General features: G+C 35.7%; 1 protein-coding gene across 1 annotated transcript; it reads left to right on the top strand.

Moving 5' to 3' along the window:
• The first annotated feature begins 531 nt into the window (after nucleotides 1–531).
• On the top strand, nucleotides 532–22,511 carry smc1a (structural maintenance of chromosomes 1A). Its single transcript, XM_056449743.1, has 26 exons — nucleotides 532–765; nucleotides 2,305–2,493; nucleotides 2,645–2,757; nucleotides 2,852–3,055; nucleotides 3,128–3,366; nucleotides 5,420–5,678; nucleotides 5,757–5,897; nucleotides 5,980–6,062; nucleotides 8,034–8,133; nucleotides 8,220–8,327; nucleotides 9,912–10,097; nucleotides 10,199–10,378; nucleotides 10,461–10,607; nucleotides 13,158–13,295; nucleotides 13,386–13,502; nucleotides 13,604–13,710; nucleotides 13,782–13,923; nucleotides 14,014–14,159; nucleotides 15,288–15,441; nucleotides 15,519–15,629; nucleotides 15,716–15,872; nucleotides 18,527–18,681; nucleotides 18,783–18,934; nucleotides 19,612–19,681; nucleotides 19,782–19,892; nucleotides 20,096–22,511. The coding sequence occupies exons 1-26, from the start codon at nucleotides 657–659 to the stop codon at nucleotides 20,174–20,176; spliced, it is 3,699 nt and encodes a 1,232-aa protein (XP_056305718.1). The 5' UTR covers nucleotides 532–656; the 3' UTR covers nucleotides 20,177–22,511.
• Nucleotides 22,512–23,363: the final 852 nt, after the last annotated feature.

The raw sequence follows: 23,363 nt of genomic DNA, 5'->3' as shown, positions 1-23,363 counted from the left end.
GTAAACAATTGATTGTGTGCGTGCGTGCGTGCGTGCGCGTGCGTGCGTGTGTGTTCTGCAGTGAGTTTCAGTACCAAGAACAGCTCCATTTTAACTGGTTATTACCTTTACATTGGTTTTTATTGTTTTAGTCTTTGTAATATTCAATGCAATATGCAATGCATAATACTGTCTTTTAGTATTACATTGCTTATTTCTGGTAAAGATGCAGAAAAGGCATTCAAAATAGTTTTTTGTATTATCATAGTTATTTAATATTTAGCATTCAACCAGTATAATTTGACGTGTATTAGCTGATTTGAGCAAGATAAATAAAAAGAGACTGGATTGGCTGAGAAAAGCAAAATACTCGATTTTTCTCTGTTTTTTAGCAAAATGGCCTGAGCGCGCCATATCTGTAGGACTTTTATTTTGCCTTAATTTAGCTCTAGACAGAGGGGGCGTGTTCGCGACCCGTCTGGACATTTACTTCAGTGCGTTATAAAGTAATCTTACAAGATTATTATGGTTTTGGAGGTTTATCTTCCTCTGAAACACGGTATAAAGCATCTAATGACCGTTTTGCATCCAATTAAACGACATCTGTAGAAGCTCACCGACACAGACTGCAGCAGCGCATCTACAGTAACACGCCTCTCTCAGAACAATCAGACAGTATGGGATATTTAAAACTAATCGAGATCGAAAATTTCAAATCCTATAAAGGACGCCAAATAATAGGACCGTTTCACAAGTTTACTGCAATAATTGGACCAAATGGATCAGGTAAGTGTTTTCTCATGTTCTGATGCAGCACAGTGACTGCATCGCAGCTGCTCAGCTGTAGTGTACAGAGCTGTATTAACGCTATAGCTACATTTTAGCCATATAAATTAATTACTTTTCCTTTTTATCAACGTCTATGACGTTTATGCCCTAGTGGTTGGTTTTTGATGCAACATATTTCTGCCATTCTGTTATATACAGTAGGTCCCATCAAAACGTCTCAGAAATGTAAAGATTAATTAAAAACTAGTGTGCATTCGAAATGTATTTCGCTATTCATTTAATTAATTTAACATCCCTTGTGAAAATTAACCATTGCATTGCTAATATATGTATATATATATATATATATATATATATATATATATATATATATATATATATATATATATATATATATATATATATATGAAAATTCCCCAAATGTATAGAGAAAATAAAGATAAAAAAAATAAAAATTTTGGTTCTTTTGAAAATGTATGCAATAAATCTGTCTTGAAAATATTTCACATAAATATTATGCAGCACAACTGTTTTTATTATTGATTATATTAAAAAGGACAAATTTGGCTGATTTCAAAAGGGATTTGAAAAGCAAAACAGTTATTTTAAATTAGCAATAATTATATATATATATATATATATATATATATATATATATATATATATATATATATATATATATATATATATATATATATATATAGTATTGTTAAAATATATGTATAATAATTATATTGGTGTAATAAATAAATATTACTATATACACAATTTAAAAAACATGTTAACCACAAAGCAAACATATTTTTGCTACACTAACCACTAGGGATGCTCCAATCAGGAATTTTGCAGCCGATACCAAGTACCTTTTCTTGTCATGGTTACCGGCCAATATCGAGTACTGATTCTGCTGCTTCAAGCTTTATAATGCATATAGCACAATTTTACTCTATGAGACCTAAATGGAGAGCTCTCCTTACCCAAGAGAATAAATGAAGGATGTTGCATATAATCCCTTTAACATGTCTCTTATAATCATTTAGTGTGGGCAGTCTTCAAGTCTTGATTATCAGCCAATACCAATCTCTGGCCAATCGATCCGAGCATCCCTACTAACCACTGTTTATTTGTATAAAGTCTGTGATTATACATATGTTACGATCGTATAACAAATAGTTACTATAATTTTACATTAGCAAAGCCATGGTTAAATGATCATAGATATAGTTTGTCAGTATTAGGTCATAAAAACAATAGTTCTTTTTATTTATGTATGTTCAGTGCCTTAAGTAGTGTCAACAAATATTGTATAAATAAATAATAAAACGTATTGTTCGTTACTAGTTCATGCTAACCAATGTATTGTAAAAAAAATTCTTCAAATAAAAGTTGTTCTTTATTTAAGTACTGGTGTCTCTCAATTAATTACGAAGTGTTTTGTACTTATTCACTTTGACAAAAGTCTGAGTAAATATAAAATATATATTATGTGGAAAAACGTATGCCTCCAACACTAATTTTAAAACCACTGTTTTCAAGGGAAGTCCAACCTGATGGACGCCATCAGTTTTGTATTAGCAGAGAAGACCAGTAACTTACGTGTTAAAACCCTGAAGGATCTCATCCATGGAGCACCAGTGGGAAAACCAGCAGCAAACCGTGCCTTCGTGAGCATGGTGTACTGCGAGGACAATGGGGATGAATGCACTTTCACACGGGCCATCATTGGTAAATGTCAGATTTAAAATGATTAAATTACTTTCTTTTAGTAAGTTACCCCCTAAAAACTACAATAATAAATCTTATATTGTTTTACTGAGCTGTTTGTTAGTTCTATGAATCATATTTACTTTGTGACACTCACTATTTGTATTTTCAGGTTCTTCGTCAGAGTACCGAATCAACAGTAAAGTGGTCGGGCTCTCAGATTACAGTGAGGAACTGGAGAAACTGGGTATACTTATTAAGGCCAGAAACTTTCTTGTGTTCCAGGTATATATGCACAAGACAGCCTGTGTTTACAACGTCATTGAAAACATATGTTAAAGCAGTGTAATAGATTTTGTCTGCCTTTTTTGTTGTGTAGGGTGCAGTGGAGTCTATAGCCATGAAGAATCCTAAAGAGAGGACGGCTTTGTTTGAGGAAATTTCCCGTTCTGGTGAATTGGCCCAGGAATATGACCGCAGAAAGAAAGAGATGGTGAAAGCAGAAGAGGACACACAGTTCAGCTATCACCGTAAGAAGAACATTGCAGCAGAGCGCAAAGAAGCCAAGCAGGAAAAAGAGGAGGTCAGCAACTTTCTGGCAGTTATTATTACACTATCCATGCGTTATTGTTTAAATGTTTTGCTCTTTGTTCAGGCCGAGAGGTACCAGAGACTGAAGGATGAGGTTGTCAGGGCTCATGTTCAGCTACAGCTCTTTAAACTCTACCATAATGAGGAGGAGATCGAGAAACTGAACCGAGAGTTGTCTCAACGCAACCGTGAGATTGATAAAGACAGAAAGAAGATGGATCATGTGGAGGAAGAGCTCAAGGACAAGAAGAAAGAGCTTGGAAGAATGATGAGAGATCAGCAAAATGTGGAGAAGGAGATAAAGTGGGTGATTCTCTATACTTGGAAATAACACATATACACACAAATATTCATTCATTCATGTTCCTTCGGCTTAGTGCTTTTATTTATCATGGGTCGCCACAGCGGAATGAACCGCCAACTTATCAAGCATATGTTTTAAGCGCTGTATGCCCTTCCAGCTGCAACCCAGTACTGGGAAACACCCATACACTCTTGCATTCACAAACATACACTTTTGTCAATTTAGCTTATTCAATTCACATATGGCGCATGTCTTTGGACGGTGGGGGAAACCAGAGCACCCGGAGGAAACCCAAGCGAACAGGGGAAGAACATGCAAATTCCACACAGAAATGCCAACTGACAGAGACGGGGCTCGAACCAGCGACCTTTTTGCTGTGAGGCAACAGTGCTAACCATTGAGCCACTGTGCTTCCCCCACACAAATATTAATTTTCTAAACTAAACATTGAACTAAAACATTGATATTGTGTAAAACGAACATGCCATCTTATTTTTATTTTGACCAATTGGGTTTAAAATTTATAGTTATGTGTGTAAAACTTGTTATTTGTTTTGTAGCAAACTACTAATGACGTTTCTTAAAAAATGTAAATAAAAATGTTTTTATTTAGAGCATAAAATCACAATTGGTCAATTCTATTAGATAATACACAATCACCAACTTTGACAGACATCTTAGACGCTCATTCAGTTTACTTTTAGATCAATATAATTTAGATTACATTTTACCTAAATCTCCAACATAGGCTCATTCTGAAAATGTACCCCTATATACATTTCTGGAGATAGCAAATTATGTATCCTGAAGTACGTATGGCTGCATTTCATCTTTAAAACGAATGCTACGGGGCAGTATGACGCCATTCCTTTTCGCGTTTACGAGCTGACTGCTTACCTTCGTGTGGACGGCTTTCCCGCTGTTGCCAGTTTGTCCAGTGACTCGCAGCATATGTCAGAGGATTTGAGACGCAGAGTGGAGTTGACCGTGGCAATGGGGTTCAATTCCGCTGAAGAATGGTTTCAGAAAGCAGGTAAGACAATAACAAAGGCCGCCGCGAGGCCTTCTCTTTTTCTGGATTGCTTTTAAAAACCCTTTCGGTTCGGTTTCAGTCAGTCAGTTGAAAGCGACCTCTGGTGGATTTATGTGAGAAGAGCAGGTGCGGATGGTACTCGCGAGAGAAATTTAAAATCACAGGAAGCATACACAGCAGCCTCTGGTGGATCCGCGAAAAACAAAAACTGCAAAAAACATAGCTCCTGGCACGTATTTTGCTTTCTCCAGAAATGTAAATAGGGGTACGTAATCAGAATGAGCCTGGGTTGTAAATCTCACCTAAACCAAATCTTGCTAATTTAGCTTGTATCCTACCATCAAGCTTACCTAAATCCATTCATTAATTTTCTTTTCAGCTTAGTCCCTTTATTAGTCCCTTTATAAATGAACCGCCAACTTATCCAGCATGTTTTTACGCAGCGGATGCCCTTCCAGCCACAACTCATCTCTGGGAAACACCCATACACACTCATTCACACTCATACACTATGGGCAATTTAGCCTACCCAATTCACCTGTACCACCTGTACCTCTTTGGACTGTGGGGGAAACCGGAGCACCCGGAGGAAACCCACGGGAATGCAGGGAGAACATGCAAACTCCACACAGAAACGCCAACTGACCCAGCCGAGGCTCAAACCAGCGACCTTCTTGCTGTGAAGCGATAGCACTACCTACTGCGACACTCCGTTGCCCTACCTAAATCCAGCATAGCAAAATTATCAGCAAATAAAAACTAATTACAATCACAAACAGGTTGCAAATCATGTATGTTCAATTATAACAAAAAGGGGCCTAGGACATTTCCCTGAGGAACTCCATTTGTAGATTAGATTAGATTAGATTCAACTTTTGGTAACAATTGTTACCAAAGAATCCTGTCAAATTCAGCTCTGAATTCTTCCAGTTAAAAAAAGAGTTACATTAAGGTTACATTGTTACATTAAACGTGATTGTTACAGTTTGCTAAAGAAATGCTTATTTAACCTCCTCCAGAGAGAAAGATGCTGAGCTGAACCAAAAACGGCCACAGTATATCAAGGCCAAGGAGAACACGGCCCATAAAATTAAGAAGCTGGAGGTGGCTCGAAAGTCTTTGCAGAACGCCCAGAAGATGTACAAGAAGCGTAAGGCGGACATTGAGGAACTAGACCGTGAGCAGGGGGCTGTGGAGATGTCAAGGCAGGAATTTGAAGAGCGGATGGAAGAAGAGGCACAGAGTCAAGGTCAAGATCTGACGCTGGAGGAGAACCAGGTCAGTCAATGTCAACTGCTTGATACACTATAAAATGAGGAATACAGACTTAATTTTACACTTATACTGTTATCTCAGGTGAAACAGTATCACAGGCTGAAGGAGGAGGCTAGTAAGCGAGCAGCTACTTTGGCACAGGAGCTGGAGAAATTTAACAGAGACCAAAAGGCTGACCAGGATAGACTAGATCTGGAGGAGAGGAAGAAAATTGAGACTGAGGTACAGTGAGAAATAAATAATAATTTTGTTTTGTGCCTTTGCTTGGCTGATTTATTATGTTATGTTTTTGATTGAATCACAGGCCAAAATAAAGCAGAAGATCCGAGAGATTGAAGAAAACCAGAAGCGTATTGAAAAGCTGGAGGACTATATTGCGACCAGCAGGTATTTTACAGAAAATTAAAAAATGTCTCCAAAAAAATCTGCAAGGTTTTCTTGATGTAAGAATAGTTTGTTTATGGCCATCTGTATATTTATACAATAGAATAGAAAAGAAACAACATATAATATAGCCTAATACAATATATATATATATATATATTATTATTATTATTTTTATTCAGCGAGTTTACATTAAAAAGTAAAAATGAAGACAAAAAGCAATAATAACTTTTTATTAATCAAAGAATCCTGAAAAATAAATCCACAAAAATATTTAGTAGTATACAAAAATATGTAACTGTTTTCATTATTGATAATGCTAAAAGTGTTTCAAATGACAAAAAACGGATCAAATTGGCTGATTTCTGGAGGTTAATTTTATATAATAAATATATGAAAATGCAAAAATGTTTTATTTTAAATGTTATTTTGGCAGTTCATCCAATGTGGCGACCCTTGAATAAAGGACTAAGGCGAAGAAAAATGAATGAATGTTATTTTAAATTGTAATAATATTTCTGTATTTTATTTTCATAAATATATATATATATATATATATATATATATATATAAACACACACACACACTGAAACACAAAATATGAAAAAAAGATTATATTTAAAAGAACATTATAATACTATATATATAGTTAAACATTAATAATTATATTGATGTAATAAATAAATATTACTATACTTCAGGGTTCAAAGCTAAGGATTATTTCTAGTGGTTCAGATTTTTACTTGCCCTGCCAAAATTTTTACTGGCCCCACCAAAAAAAAGAAGTAAATAGCTATTTCTTAGCCACATATTTTAAATAATGTTTCAAAAGCCAAACATAACTGTAATACATACACTTTTTATGCAGCATAACTTTTCTTTATGAAAATACAACTGACAATTTAAAAAAACTACATTTGTGACCTAAATTTGATAATATATATATATATATATATATATATATATATGTATATATATATATATCATAAGCGAAAATGAGCACTTTAATTTTGACACCCACAAACATTGTCACCAAATATAAATCAGAGAGGTAAGGCTTTCTCATTCATAGCCTCATTTCAGTTATCAAGTTCTGTAAAAATCTATTTATTGAACTAATCAATCTATTAAAATAATGTTGGCTAGAATTATGCATTATAGGCTTAAATTATAGAGAGAAATAACAGATGAAGCGAGAGTGCAGTCAGATCATGAAGCAGATCAATGTTGATCTTTCTTTCGAGGTGTCAATGCAGAAATGAACAAAACAATTGGCGATACAAAATACAAAATATTTTAAGATTAAAATATGGAAAAAATATCAGATGGCAGTTTCTGTCAATGTTCCTAAAGGATAAACAGCACTCTGTAATATTTCAGCATGCTTTCACTTTCGTATTCGACATGAAACGCACATTTACCAGTAGGAATGATGACATCCCGCCCTACTCATCATTCTCTCTTTATATAGTCGTATATATGGCTAATAATACACAACCATAATACACTGTGTTATAGCCTGGTTTCAGTAGTTTGTTGGATCATTTTGTTTTCTCACTACAATCGATCCGCTCCAGAGTTCGTTTCAATTGAGCCGAGAGACTACCTCATTCAGGCCATCTCGATTGCGGGATTCACATATGCCAAGTGAACTGTGCTAACTGGGCAAACGAGACAGTGCAGCACTGGCTACTACTGACAAGGCAGCACTGGCTCAATCGGGCCAGTAATCATCCGGTCTACTGTCCCAAGCGTTTCGCATGCTGGCCCCGGGCCATCGGGCAGTCCTTATTGTCAAGGCCTGATACTTATTTTATTAATATGTGTATTTATTTCATGTATCGTACCTAAGGGTAAAGCACGGCTGCTTGTGACTTGCTGATTTACATTTCTTTTGTTTCTCCATTCAGTTTCATGGCATGAAAACTTTCATTTATACCAATTATTTCATTATTTTACCGTTTCTTTCTCCAGACAGTCTCTGGATGAACAGAGGCGTATGGAAGAGGAATTGACTGAGGAAGTGGAGCTGGCCAAAAGAAGGATTGATGAGATAAACATGGAGTTAAACCAAGTAATAAAACACACATTAACTCATGTTCTTAGGTACATGACTTCACCAAGATTGTATTTTCATGGCTGGGATGATTCTGTTTACAGGTGATGGAGCAACTTGGAGATGCTCGCATTGACAGGCAGGAAAACAGCCGTCAGCAGCGCAAAGCTGAAATTATGGAGAGCATTAAACGGCTCTACCCTGGCTCAGTGGTGAGTGTTTTCAATTTAAATATTCACGTTAAGCTAGTAAATCTCCCACAGAGAGCTTTCACTGTTTGTTTTTTTTATCTGCAAGCAAATCCAATTTAAAGTGCTCATACTATGCTAGAATATGTGTACATGAATGTAAGGGGAAAAAAACGAAATATATAGAAAACACTTAAATTATCCATAGTATGCAATCTATGAATCATCATAGTATCTCGGAATATTTTCACACAGTAATTGAAATGGATGGTTCATTGATTCGTTATATCAAAATCCCTCTTTCTTGAAAGCATACACTGCTCTGATTAGTCAAATAGCCTAGTTTGTTGTGATTGCTCAACTACCTATAGCACATGTTGAGCATAAACCACCTATTACCATATCTGAATTTCAGCTCATTTCATGCAAGACTAGTATTATGCAATTTTGTTACAAACCTATGTAGGCTGTTGTTACAAACCTATGTTTGTTACAAACCTATTACTTACAACTGATTTCAGGCAGTTCTGACAGAAAATGTTCTCTCTTTTGAGACAGAATAACTGCATTTATCATGCCCCTTGATCTTTAAAACTTTGCAGACATTTTAGCTTCACATAAAGCTACATTACACCCTACATTATAAGTCTGCTTTGTCTGCAAAATAGGGGCACTTTAGGTCTTCATAATTATGTCTTGGTCTAAACAGTAAGAATATTGGCCAGAATAATAGTTGTTCTAATAAATTTTGCACCAAACTTGACAGACATCTTAGACATTATTCAGTTTACATTTAGACCCAAATAATGAATGTAAGACTTTATTTACATTTTGGATATGCTCATAAAAAATCGGTTAATGGAAACGCCAAGATGCGCATACATTTAGAAAATGCTCATTAAAAACATATGCATATTTTTATTCGATAAGAAAAGGTGTGCAAAACTATGATGGAAACACTTTTACTGAACAAATTCCAGTATGCGCATTAAAAAAGTCATGTGATTTTGCTATCTGAAATGTTGTTTTGGTCATTCTAAACTGTTTCAGTATTAGTGTTATTATATTATTAATGACCTTCAGAATCAAGAACGTTTGTGCTCTGCATCTCATGCCTTCAAACACCACCGGGCGTTCACTGTGTGTCAGGATTGCCTTCTGAGATGCAAGTCATTTATTAAATGAAGAAAGGATTCACACAGCTTCTCCAACCGCAGCAAATTCCATTTTTACTGTTGATATTTGGCGCCAGTTAATCAGGAAGTGACGATTTCGTTCGCTTTGACTGGTTGGATTGAAACGCAGCTTTATTCGCACGTCTTTTATGCGATAATCCAGTTTTACACATAAAGTTAATTCGCATTTTTGGGTGGAAACATAGCTAGTGTCTTATAGAGCTTCTCAAATAATTTCACCTGTATTCTACCAACATCCTTATCTGACACCAGCAAAGCAGAATCATCAGCTTATAAAAAAACAAGTTTCAATCATAAACAACTTGCATGTCATTTAACTGATAACAAAAAGGGGCCCAGGACAGTTCCTTGCAGAACTCCATTAGTAAGAGGAGTTACTAAAGAATTCGTAATTATATCTTTGTCTGAACAGTATGGCAGACTGATCGACTTATGCCAGCCAACCCAGAAGAAATACCAGATTGCTGTGACCAAAGTTTTGGGAAAAAACATGGATGCCATCATTGTGGACTCTGAGAAAACTGGCAGAGATTGCATCCAGTACATTAAAGAGCAAAGAGGAGAACCTGAGACTTTTCTACCCCTTGACTATTTGGAGGTACAGACAGATTACATGAACAATTCATGGGTTTTCCATCCAGACGACTGTACAGCTTTGAGCAGCCAGTAGAATTTATTTCACTGCTTCTCTTTCTCCAGGTGAAACCCACAGATGAGAAACTGAGAGAGCTTCGGGGGGCTAAGCTGGTGATTGACGTGATCCGCTACGAGCCCCCACACATAAAGAAAGCCCTTCAGTATGCCTGTGGAAATGCTTTAGTGTGTGAAAATGTGGAGGACGCTCGCAGAATTGCCTTTGGAGGACCATATCGACATAAGGTTTAAATTTGTAGTAAATATTGTATGTAAAGCTCATATTAGATTTCACATTCATTTTCAATTCTGTCTTTCCGCTTTACAGACTGTGGCCTTGGATGGCACTCTCTTCCAAAAGTCAGGTGTGATCTCTGGAGGAGCTAGTGACCTGAAAGCCAAGGCTCGGCGCTGGGATGAGAAAGCTGTGGACAAACTTAAGGAAAAGAAAGAGAAACTGACAGAGGAATTGAAGGTGGCATACAAAAGAGAAACAAGCTAAATTCACACACATTTTCATTTAAAGTTTAACTTGGCTATATAATTATTTCCCAAATGATGTTTAACAGAGCAAGGAAATTTTCACAGTATGTCTGATAATATTTTTTCTTCTGGAGAAAGTCTTATTTGTTTTATTTCAGCAGATTTTCATTTTTTAAACACCATTTTAAGCACAAAATTATTAGCCCCTTTAAGCTATATTTTTTTGATAGTTAGACAGAACAAACCATCGTTATACAATAACTTGCCTAATTACTCTAGCCTGCCTAGTTAACCTAATTAACCTAGTTAAGCCTTTAAATGTCACTTTAAGCTGTATAGAAGTGTCTTGAAAATATCTAGTCAAATATTATTTACTGTCATCATGGCAGAGATAAAATAAATCAGTTATTAGAAATAAGTTATTAAAACTATTATGTTTAGAAATGTGTTGAAAAAAATCTTCTCTCCGTTAAACGGGCGGGGGGTGGGGGGGTGGGGGGGGGGGGTTGTAATAATTCAATAGGGCTAATATCTCTGACTTCAACTGTAAATAAATATATATGAGTAATATTACACTCGTAGCAGTACGATATGGCTGTATATCAGCACTGGTGGGAGGCGTGCATTGAAAAATAGTAAAATCCTCAGTTTAAAAATCCTTAGTGTCCCACCAATGCTGATATACAGCCACATCGCACTGCTACGAGTGTGATATTGCGTTTATACAACAGTTCGATGGCACAATCGTGTATATAAAAAAGAAAATCAAACATGGAGAGTCTTAAAACCCTTTTGTAAGAGAATCCATCGTTGGATTTGCTCTTCAGTGTTTGGACTCTCAGTAGTGATTATTAAACCACACTGAACTGAGCTAAACTGAACTGAACTTAAACACTAAAAACTGAACTACACTGTTCCAATTTACTATGACCTTTTATGTGAAGCTGCTTTGACACAATCTACATTGAAAGCGCTATACAAATAAAGGTGAATTGAATTGAATTGAACTGAACTATTTTCTTCCGCCATTCATTCATATCTGCTGCTGACAACAGAACAGCAGAAGCCGTTACTAATTCACCAACGTCACTTTAGAGCTAGTGTTTGAAGGATTCTCTAGCTTAATTTCTAAAGTGATGACAAAACAGGTGATTTTGCTGAGATTTTAAGATTAAAATGCTGACTGTATACAGAGATATCCCCTTACACTCTATTACAGTCTACAGCATTTCTCTGTTGCAATCGGGATATAACAAAAAAGCAGCGCAATCACTACCAGATTGTTGTTGTTTGTGATAAGGAAAAATGCTAAACACATGCGGGCATTTCTTCTTTCTTTCTGCCAACACAACACACATTCCTGATATGTGAGTCCCATCTCACACTCAATACACTACATTTATATGGTATAAAAACAGCACAACAACATACAAAAGAGAGAGATCGACTTAGAATATCACTTACCAGTTTAATAATGATTTGATCAGCTGTAGCTGTTTTTCTTTTCTAAAGGCTTATTATGTTGTCCTGTCGCCATCTTGTGGATAGACAACATCAACCGTCTTTTGTCAGCCCAGTAAGGTCAAGCTAATGGCCGCCGATGCGCTGTCTCTCAATCTAAAAAACTACATTCTCGACCAAAAAAGCCTCAAAAGTATATTATGTTGTCCAAAAGCTGCGATATTTGTCAAACTAGAGTGTCCTATGCTTGTTGCTGTATGTGGGTGGAGTAATACACAAAGGTGAATGGTGAAGAGGCTGTACGAGTGCTGTTACAGGCAGAATTTAGCACGGCAATCAGCCAATAAGATTCAAGATTCAGACAGAACTGTTGTTTAATATATATATATATATATATATATATATATATATATATATATATATATATATATATTTGTTAGAAGGGCAGAGCATTTTAAAAAGTAGGCAAAGCAGAAAAGAAGAATAGAATGCTAGTGATAGGAGATCTCTGGTATCTGAGCCTGCTTAAATGCTGTGGGGACGATACTAGTGTGAAGGGATGTGTTGATGATATAAAGGAGTGCAGGTACTGTACAACTGAAGGTGAAATAACTTGAAGGTGGTGAACTGGAATATGATAGAGCAGAGTAGTCAGGTCATTGGAAAAAAAGGATTTTGAAGACTTGATTATTATGGTAAGTATGGAGCACTATAGCAACAAATAATTTTATAACTGAATAAAAAAATAATGTTTAATTATTTTTTGAATATTATGTTATATATTCTGATTTCCATTTACCATGTTTTTTTAATCAGCCATGACTATTGAATATTCATTCATTTTCTTTTTGGCTTAGTCCCTTTATTAATCAGTGGTCTCCACAGCGGAATGAACCAGTTATCATAATATAGTAGTAACTATTATTATATAGTAGTAAGCAGTATTTCTTTTAAATAATATTTTATGTCATTTGTATAATTTGCTAGATTTTTATTTTATAATTTTGTGGAAATAAAATCACTTGACAGTCTTTTTTTAAAATTAAGCTGGCTTTTACATCTCTCATGTTTATCTCTTCAGGAACAAATGAAAGCAAAGAGGAAGGAGGCAGAGCTCAGACAAGTCCAGTCTCAGGCTCACGGACTGCAGATGAGACTCAAATACTCTCAGAGTGATCTGGAACAGACAAAAACCCGCCACCTCTCTCTAAACATGCAGGTGCACAATACAAGAAATGCCTCTCTCAAAAAATACAGAAAGTCATCTGTGTTACAGTGCATATTTCAAGATGCATGTATGTCTTTGTAGGAGAAATCAAAGTTGGAGAGTGAGCTGGCAAATTTTGGTCCACGAATCAATGACATCAAGCGAATCATCCAATCACGAGAGAGGGACATAACACAGCTAAGAGATCGTATGAACCTGGTAACACTTTTAAAATGCCAAGTCATAAATAAGTCAGATGTTTGCTATACACCCAGATCTTTGATTGTCTAATCATTATTACTTGCCATGTTCATTCATAGGTGGAGGATGAGGTCTTTTTTGAATTCTGCAAAGAGATTGGTGTGCGAAATATTAGAGAGTTTGAAGAAGAAAAAGTGAAGCGCCAAAACGAGATTGCCAAAAAACGGTACATTTATTAACAACAGTATACAATTTACTAATAACTAAGATCTAACTTGTATTATATTTCACTTCTAGGTTAGAGTTTGAGACCCAAAAGACCCGCCTGGCCATTCAACTGGATTATGAAAAGAACCAGTTGAAGGAGGACCAGGAGAAAGTCATGATGTGGGAGCAGACTGTGAAGAAGGATGAGAACGAGATTGAAAGACTTAAAAAGGTGAAGGAGAGCAGAAGAAAGCACATAGTAGTGAAATCTTTTAGCATGAAAAAGAATAAACATTAGCTCATGTTGTTCCTCACCCCTCAGGAGGAACACAGGCACATGAAGATCATTGATGAGACTATGGCGCAGCTACAGGACCTGAAGAACCAGCACCTCACTAAGAAAGGAGAAGTTAATGACAAGAACCGAGAGATGGAGGAAATCCGCAAGAAACTGGGCTCGGCCAACAAGTGAGACACATTCCTATTTATTTTTTTCTGGAATAGAGTGTGAGATTAAATTCATTAAACGAATGGTCGCTTATTGATTTAAAAATTGAAACAATGATTTATAATTTATGCTTAATATTTCAGTTTTTTTTAAATGACTAAAATAATAATATAGTCGTTTAGAGGTTTTATTTATTTTTACGGTTTGGAAAAGTCAAGGTTTTAAAACCAAGATTTTCTGTAATACCATTCCTAAGGTATGTGGAAGATTTTTTCTTTACTTTTTTTGTTTGTTTTTTAGGATAACAGTATCTTCAGCAGAAGAGATATTCAAAGATGCCAGTTTAATTTGTAAAGAAATCTGTGTTTTTGAAACTAATGAAGACAACAGAAGTCAATTAATCATTTTAATTATTTAGCCTGACATGTTTACTGTCCCAAAATATTATAAATGTTTCAAAAAAGAAAATATATTGTATTCAAAGGGGAAAAACGTTTTTGTTTTTTTTATCCAGACATTTAATAATAATATATTTTAGAGCAGTGATCACAATACCGTGATACAGTGAAACGGTGATATTTTTATACAAGGTTATCATACCGTCAGAATCTTATACCGACCCATGCCCACTGACAAATAAAGGACTAAGGCGAAGGAAAATGAATGAATAATAAGGATGTTCTATATTTTTAAGTATTTTTTATTTATTTATTTTTTACATCTGAAATGTTCTGTAATTATTAATATCTCTGAACTTGACGTTAATAATTGAAATAATTTCAGATGTAAAAAATAAATAAATAAAACATATTTGCAAAAACTACTACGCACTATTGGATTCATCACAGATGTATTTGTCCTGTAATGTATAATCTGAAGTTTAGAATAAATAATGTTTATAATAGGTGACACTATAATTTTAGTAAATTTTGTATTCTATTTTACATTCCTTTTCTGTTCTGAATACTTGAAATGATTTGTCATAGATTGACAGGAACTAAAATGCAAGTTATTTGTAATTGTTTTAATGCTACTGGTAGCATGTTACATTATTTCTGAATCAAATTATACAGTTTATTTTATAGTAAAGTGCAACATATTTTTCAGAAAATATGTTAACGTTATATTCCATGTGTATGTTATATTAGAGAGCTGACCCAGCTGCAGAAGGAAGTAACCGCCATTGAGACCAAACTGGAACAGAAACGCAGTGACCGACACAACTTACTGCAAGCATGCAAGATGCAGGACATCAAACTGCCCCTCAAATCAGGGACAATGGATGACATCAGCCAGGGAGAGGTAAAGATACACATACACATTTTTTTCTGAATATAAAATCCTATCCGCTCATGATATACACTGATGTGTCTACATAGGGAGGCTCACAAGCTGAAGATGCGATCAGCAGCCCAAAGGCATCAAGTTCGGTTCATGCCAAAGAGGCCCTTATTGAGATTGACTACAGCAACCTGAATGAGGACCTCAAGGTCATTTAAATAATACAGTATGCAGTGTTATTAAGTTGCAGCTTAACAAACAATATGGAATGAAGTGATTTAAAACTCTGCTATAGGATGCTCTGTCAGAAGACGAGATCAAAGGAGAGATGAACACCCTCCAGCAGAGGCTGAACGAGCAGCAGAGTATCCTGCAGAGAATCAGCGCTCCCAACATGAAGGCCATGGAGAAACTGGAGAGCGTCAGAGACAAGTTCCAGGAGACCAGTGATGGTGAGCCCAAAAAAACAATGTTGAGCTGTGACCTGTCACGAGACAAGACGAGACACGAGATTGGGTTCATGAGATGAGACGAGATTTTTAACCTATTTTTAAGAAATCTTTTATTCAACAGAAAAAAATAAAAATAAATCACAAATAACAAAACTATGTAGGTGCTTTTTTAAAAATCTACTTGTAATGAATGTTATTTTACTTCTATTTTAATGAATTCTACGCAGTAAAGGAGATGCAAACACTGCAAAACATTTTGCTAAAATGTGAACAGGAAATATCTTTTATATATCATTTTAAATATTAGCAAAATATTTGCTAATATATGAATGCAAAATATGTGACGCAGTGGTGAGCGCTTTCGCCTCACAGCAAGAAGGTCACTGGTTCGAGCCTCAGCTGGGTCAGTTGGCATTTCTGTATGGAGTTTGCATGTTCTCCCTGCATTTGCGTGGGTTTCCTCCGGGTGGTCCAGTTTTCCCCACAAGTCCAAAGACATGCGGTACAGGTGAATTGGGTAAGCTAAATTGGCTGCAGTGTATGTGTGTGTATGATTGTTTCCCAGTAATGGGTTGCAGGCGACCCCAGATTAACAAAGGGACTAAGACGAAAAGAAAATGAACGAATGAATGAAAATAGATTTTTATTCAACTGAAATTTTTTTTTTAAAAATCACAAAATGCAAAATAATTTAGGTGTTTTTTTATTGTAATGAATGGTAATTTATTTCTATTTAAATTAATTATATGCTGTAAAGGACATAAATAAAAACAAATTTTAAAAAAATCATGTAATTTTTGGTATTTCATTTTTAATTTTTCAGCAGTTTCTCTTTCATTCAGCAACATTTCATTCATGCGACAATGGATGCGACAATGAAGTAAGGACTGATAGGAGAGAGTTGTTTAATGTAATTCAATACGTTCGCTGAATGAAAAGAGAACTTATGTTTTTCCTGGACAGCTTAAACGTGTGTTCTGTGATGATGATGTGACGAGTCTCGTGTGTGTGTGTGTGTGTGTGTGTGTGCGTGTGCGTGTGCGTGCGTGTGTGAGCGCAAACGCTTAAAGATGTGTGCATCTGTGGTACTTTACTGACTGTGTAGGTGCAGAGAAAAGTGTCAAACTATGTAAATATCTATGGTGCTATTCCATCGCATGGTTATGGATCATGGTTAATGTGTGCGGCTGTAGTTGTGGCCAAAACGACGAACAAAATAAAACTACAAAAGAAAAGAAACTTAATTACCTATAAATATTCAAAGATATTTATAAAATACAGGAAGCTTGTGTCACTTCCTGAATACAAACAAAGTTGAACTAATTGTCAAAAAAAATAAACAGGCCACCTCTTGACAACTCATTTGATTTTTAAAGGTCTTTTCAACCTCCCAAACATATACATATTGACAGTCTCAGTGTAAAAAATAAGGCAAAACGTTTGGACATCAGCCAGAGAGGAGAAACCCAGGAGCTCTCAATCCCACAACAGTCACACCAGAATTAAGCACCCGAGTGCTACCGGCCGTTCCTTTTTATAGCCATGCCTTGATCAACATTCAATAGCAAATTGGACTGCATCATCGGGGAGCCTATTGGATGACAGTCAGTGCAGGAAGGAGAGACAGAAAAACAAAAAAGGTGCAACAATATAACAACACATTGGTCATAAAAATACCCTCAAATTGACCCTTCGCTAAGCCACACCAAAAAAAACCACCACCCACCAATTTTGGCTTAGCAACCGTAGCTCTGTCAAGCTTTCGAGCGAAGGGAAACAAGTCAAAGCATTGTGCATATGGATTGTGCAAATCTTACACCTGGTATCCTAAAAGTTTGGACAGGGAATTTTTCCCCTTTTCAAAACCTAAAACCCAAGGGGAGAAATGCCAGCGTGGCTCAAGCTCTGTGAGGGGCGCTAAAGGAGCAGAGTTAAGTTGGTTTTGTTTTGATATTCCTGACACATTCAGTGATAGAACCGATGGCAATAACTCACACACCTCTTACCCTACACAGATCTAAACTGTGTTTCCTACAAAAATACAAAGCAGGTTATGTTTCACAGCTGTCTTTTTCTTTTTTTTTACTCGATATTATGAGCACTGCTTCATTTAAGCCTTCATCATAGTAGTCATACTAATAGCAATCATATGTCCATCTGTTTCAAGCTACGAATATTTAAAGTACATATCAACAAAACAAAACCGAGATGTGATCACAGTCTGAGCACTTGCGATCAATATACTTCACCCACAGCTGTTTTTCAGGAATTTATAAAGAGCACACAAACATACACATTGTAATAGACGTGCCAGGCACGAAAGCTTGACAGGCGTAACAACAGTAACTAAGGAGGGTGGGGCTTAGCGAAGGGTCAATTGCAAATAATCAGACATTATATCTTAATGCCTTTATCTTAATATCTTAATGCTTACATAATGCACAACATACTGTAGCTATCCATTACAGAAATTCTTTATGAGTTTAGTTTACATCTTAAAGTTTGTTTAATTTTGTCAAATTTAAATGATTTTAAACTATTTTGAAGATTTGACTTAAGTGGGTCTCTAATTTTCATGTTTATCCTTTTAATCTACCATATTTGGCTTTTAATATATTAATAAATCATTCATATGATGTTGATTTGTCTTACAGAGTTTGAAGCTGCCCGGAAAAGAGCAAAGAAAGCCAAACAAGCATTTGAGCAGATCAAAAAAGAGAGGTTTGACCGTTTCAATGCCTGTTTTGAGTCTGTTGCCACAAACATTGATGAGATCTACAAATCACTGTCACGTAACAGCAGTGCACAGGTTAATAAAACATTCGGATCTCGCTTTTCAGGGTTTTTTTTTATTAAACCAAATCCTAATTCTATTTTCTTAATGTAATGGATAATGTTTTATCCTATCAGGCATTCCTTGGACCAGAGAACCCAGAAGAACCTTATTTAGATGGAATCAACTACAACTGTGTGGCCCCAGGAAAGAGGTTCAGGCCCATGGATAACCTTTCAGGAGGAGAGAAGACTGTGGCAGCTTTAGCTCTTCTTTTTGCCATTCACAGGTATAACAAAGAAATGTAAAAAAATATTTATATCTCACTTTAAAGATATGTTTTACTTCTAGAGTCACCTAGCAGATTAAAAAAAATTAAGCATATTTTGAAATAACTTTTACCTGCTGTAGTGTCCAAAACCCAAACTCCTATTAGTGGTTGACCTGGAAAGTTAATAACGGATTTGAGTGGACCTTACTTAAAGGGTTTGTCCACCAAAAAGGAAAGTTTTGTTATTAATTACTCACCCTTGTGTCGTTCCAATCCCCTGAGACTTACGTTCATCTCCCGAACACAAATTAAGATATTTTAGTTGAAACCCAAGAGCTTCCTCACCCTCCATAGACAGCAATGGTCCCGAGACATTCAGAGTCCTGAAAAGGAACCAAAAACTTTGTCAAAACATTCCATATTGTTTTGATTTAAGAGTGTCATTGTATTATTTATACCATTTATTCATGCATAAAGCGTAAGTAAAGGGCCTTTACCATTTTGAAAGTGCCTTAAAGGGTTATCGTTTACTCTATTGGAGGAGATAAACCCATCAATGGCATACTTACAGTAGTCAGTGAACAATAAACAGAGTTAAGAGAACTTTTTTTGACATTACAATTTTATACACTTTATATACAGATGTAGATTGGTATGATTTACCCTCTCAAAAAATAATCTTGGTTCTCTCATAGCTATAAGCCTGCACCTTTCTTTGTCCTGGATGAGATTGATGCTGCTTTGGATAATACCAACATTGGCAAGGTGTGTACTTGTTAAGCTAATGGAAACCTTCTGTAAATGCAAACGAGTTTTTGCAACTGAACTGAATGGCATAAAATGTATTTAACTTCTTACTTTGCAGGTGGCCAACTACATAAAGGACCAGTCCGTCCAGAATTTCCAGGCCATTGTTATCTCTCTCAAAGAGGAGTTCTACACAAAAGCTGACTCTCTCATTGGAGTTTACCCTGAGGTTTGTATTTTACCAACGAATATGTATAAATCTAAACATAACAGAAGCAGTTAACACATACAGGAGAAATACCATGAACTACTTATTGTGCATCCTGCCATAGAGATTGCATCTAGAATGACTAACTTGTTGAGAATTTTTAAATTGAAGTGTTGTTGATTTAAAAAAAACTAATTAATTTATCCTTTTAATTTATTTTACAGCAAGGAGATTGTGTCATCAGTAAGGTGCTGACCTTTGATCTTTCTCAGTATCCAGACGCCAATCCTAATCCTAATGATTAGGTTGTGTTGATCTAAATTTATTTGTAGACAGCTGAGTGAATGATTAGTACCTTTTCAAAACATGACTATAATCATTGATGTTGACTTTTATTTAAATGCAGAATGTAGCTATATAATGTCTCCAGTTGTATTCCATATAGTGTGCATGATTGTGTAAGTATTAAAACAACACTCCTCTCATTAAAAAAAACTCCACTAGAAATAATCAGTTGAGTAAGCTCTCAGCTTAGCATAGATCATTGACCAGTAGCATCTCGCTCAAAAATAAACAAACAAGTTTTGATAATTTTCCTATTTATTTTTTGAAAATAGGCTTATTTTACAACTCCCTTATGGGTGAACAGTTGAGTTTTACCATTTTTTTAACTGATATCCACGTCTGGCGAAGCACTTAGCTTAGCGTAGATCATTGACCAGTAGCATCCCGCTCAAAAATGAGTTTTTACTATTTAAATCCTGACTCTTCTAGAGTTACATTGTGTACTAAGACTAAGAAGTTGCTATTTTCTAGGCCAATATGGCTAGGAACTATACACTTATTTCGCTGTGTAATATCATTGCAAAGTTCCTTGATCATTACACTGAAATGAGAGTAAAGTTCTTAGCCATACTGCATAGAAAATTGCATCTTTTCATTTTACGTCACAATGTTTAATGGTTTATGCTAAGCCAAATCACCCTGAAGCCCAAGACTGGTTACTCACTGCAGCTAAGCAGGGCTGAGCTTGGTTAGTACCTGGAAAGGAGACCACATGGAAAAACTAGGTTGCTGTTGGAAGTTGTGTTAGTGAGGCCAGCAGGGGGTGGTCAGCCTAATGCCCCAGTTAAGTAAAGGGGACGCAATACTGTCAGTAAGCACCATCTTTTGGATCAGACATTAAACCGAGGTCCTGACTCTCTGTGGTTATTAAAAATTCCATGGCACTTCTCGTAAAGAGCAAGGGTGTAACCCTGGTGCCCTCGCCAAATACCCTCCATCGGCCTCTACCCATTATGACCTCTCAATCATTCCCATCTGCCGAATTGGCTCTATCACTGTCTCTCCACTCCCCCAATAGCTGGTGTGTGGTGAGCGCACTGGCGCCGTTGTCCTGTGGCTGCCATCCAACTGGATGCTACACACTGGTGGTAGTGTGGAGAGACCCCCCTTTAATGATTGTGAGGTGCTTTGGGTGTATGGCCATACACAATAAATGCGCTATATAAAAACACATTACTAACTTGCTTGCTTACAAGCTAAAAGTGCTCCTGCCAGACCCGGAGATCGTCTGAATGAATTCAACAATGGTAAAAAAATAAACTCCTTAATTCTAGGGGAGTTTAATAAAAAAGTTGAGTGTTCCTTCAATATTATTGTTGTGTTTTAATAGTTGTTGTTCTGTGAATATTAGATGTGTTTAAACAGCTTTTCTTGTTCTGTGTAGATCTGTGGTGTTACTAATATTGACTGCACTATGTAGCAACAGAATGTCTTAGCTGCCTTTTGTCAAGTGTGCCTTGTGGATGATCCATTCATTCAGTATAATGTGGAATAAGCAGTATTTCTTCCTATTTCTGTCCTCATGGGTCAGTACTGTGTGTTATGTCTAAACTGTAATCAAACTCAAAATAAGCGCTTGTGTCAGGTTCATAGCCCTTTCCATCAACATGGTACAGTATTCTTCACTAGTCAGAGATGACACAGTAGATTAGTGGCTAGAACTTTCACCTCACAGCAAGAAGATCGCTGGTTCGAGTCCCGGCTGGGTTAGTTGGCATTTCTGTGTGGAGTTTGCATGTTCTCCCCGTGTTGGTGTGGGTTTTCCCTGGGTGCTCTGGTTTCCCCCACCGTCCAAAGACATGCGATATAGGTGAATTGAATAAACTAAATTGTCCGTAGTGTGTGTTTGTGAATGAGTGTGTATGGGTGTTTCCCAGTACTGGGTTGCAGCTGGAAGGGCATCCGCTGTGTAAAACATATGCTGGATAAATGAGTGGTTCATTCCACTGTGGCGACCCCTGATGAATAAAGGGACTAAGCCGTAGGAAAATGATTTAATTAATTTATTTATTTACCCAAAATAAATGTTATGTACTTTATGTACATTATGTACTTTCACTACAACGGGGATAAAAATCATGCTTTGGTAATTTAGGCAATAAAATATTTAAAGTCAAGATTATGAGATTTGACTAGAATTATGACTTTACCTCATAATTATGACTTTCTATGTTTTTATGTATGTTTTAAGTATGACCTAGTATCTTAAAATTATGACCTAGTATATCATAATGTGGACGTTTTATGTCTGTTTCAAATTTCATGTCAATGTAGACTTTTTAATCACAATTATGACTGTCATGTTACATATTTATCTTTAGTTATTAGATTTGGTATGTAAAAATTCTTACCTTTTATATAATTATAAAAATAACTTTTTATAACATAATTGTGGCTTGTAATTATGACTTTGTATGTATTTCATAATGTTGATGTTTATGTTCATATCTCAAAACTGAGTAAACCTCAACATTATGATGTACTAAGTCATAATTATGTTATACACTGTAAAACCCAGAAAGTTAAGGTAACTAAAAACCATTTGAGAAAACCAATTGCAACAAACCATTTAAGTTCAAAAACTAATCCTAATGAGTACTGTGAACTTAATTAATTTGAGTAAACAAAGCAATTTAAGCACAGTTAAACCCAGTAAATGAAGAGAACTCAAACCAACTGAATACTGTAAATCCCAATAAGTTAAGGCAACTCAAACCGTTTGAGGAAATCGATTGCTACAAACATTTGAGCTAAAACAACGAATCTGTATGAGTACTGTGAACTTACTCCATTTAAGTTGAAGTAATGAGGTATTTAATTAACTCATTACCTTCAACACTGAGTTCAACTCTTTTCAAATGAGTAGAATTAAATTTCAGTAAATTTTGAGTTAACGACACTCATTTCAGTTGATAAAGTTGATCATAATATGTCTTGATCAAAATTTACGTTAGAATTTTGACTTAGGATCTAATAATATAATCTTTGTATGTCATGAATGTGTATATGTTATTACTTTGTAATCTCATAGTTATGACTTGGTGCATCATAATTTCATCATTTTATTCTTATGGTTTTACGTCATTATTAAGATTTACCAAAGCAGATGTTTAAATTTGTCATTATTGGAAAAATGCATTTGGTAAA

This window comes from Danio aesculapii, chromosome 23 (assembly GCF_903798145.1).
Source record: "Danio aesculapii chromosome 23, fDanAes4.1, whole genome shotgun sequence".
In the NCBI taxonomy this organism is placed as follows: domain Eukaryota; kingdom Metazoa; phylum Chordata; class Actinopteri; order Cypriniformes; family Danionidae; genus Danio; species Danio aesculapii.
This window is presented reverse-complemented; position numbering and strand designations above follow the sequence as displayed.

Bases quoted from the DNA above. Each gene is read 5' to 3' on its own strand.
- smc1a (XM_056449743.1), top strand. From the start codon at position 657: ATGGGATATTTAAAACTAATCGAGATCGAAAATTTCAAATCCTATAAA. The intron at 8,134-8,219 runs GTAATAAAACAC...TTCTGTTTACAG, and splicing joins TAAACATGGAGTTAAACCAA to GTGATGGAGCAACTTGGAGA. The intron at 13,503-13,603 runs GTAACACTTTTA...GTTCATTCATAG, and splicing joins TAAGAGATCGTATGAACCTG to GTGGAGGATGAGGTCTTTTT.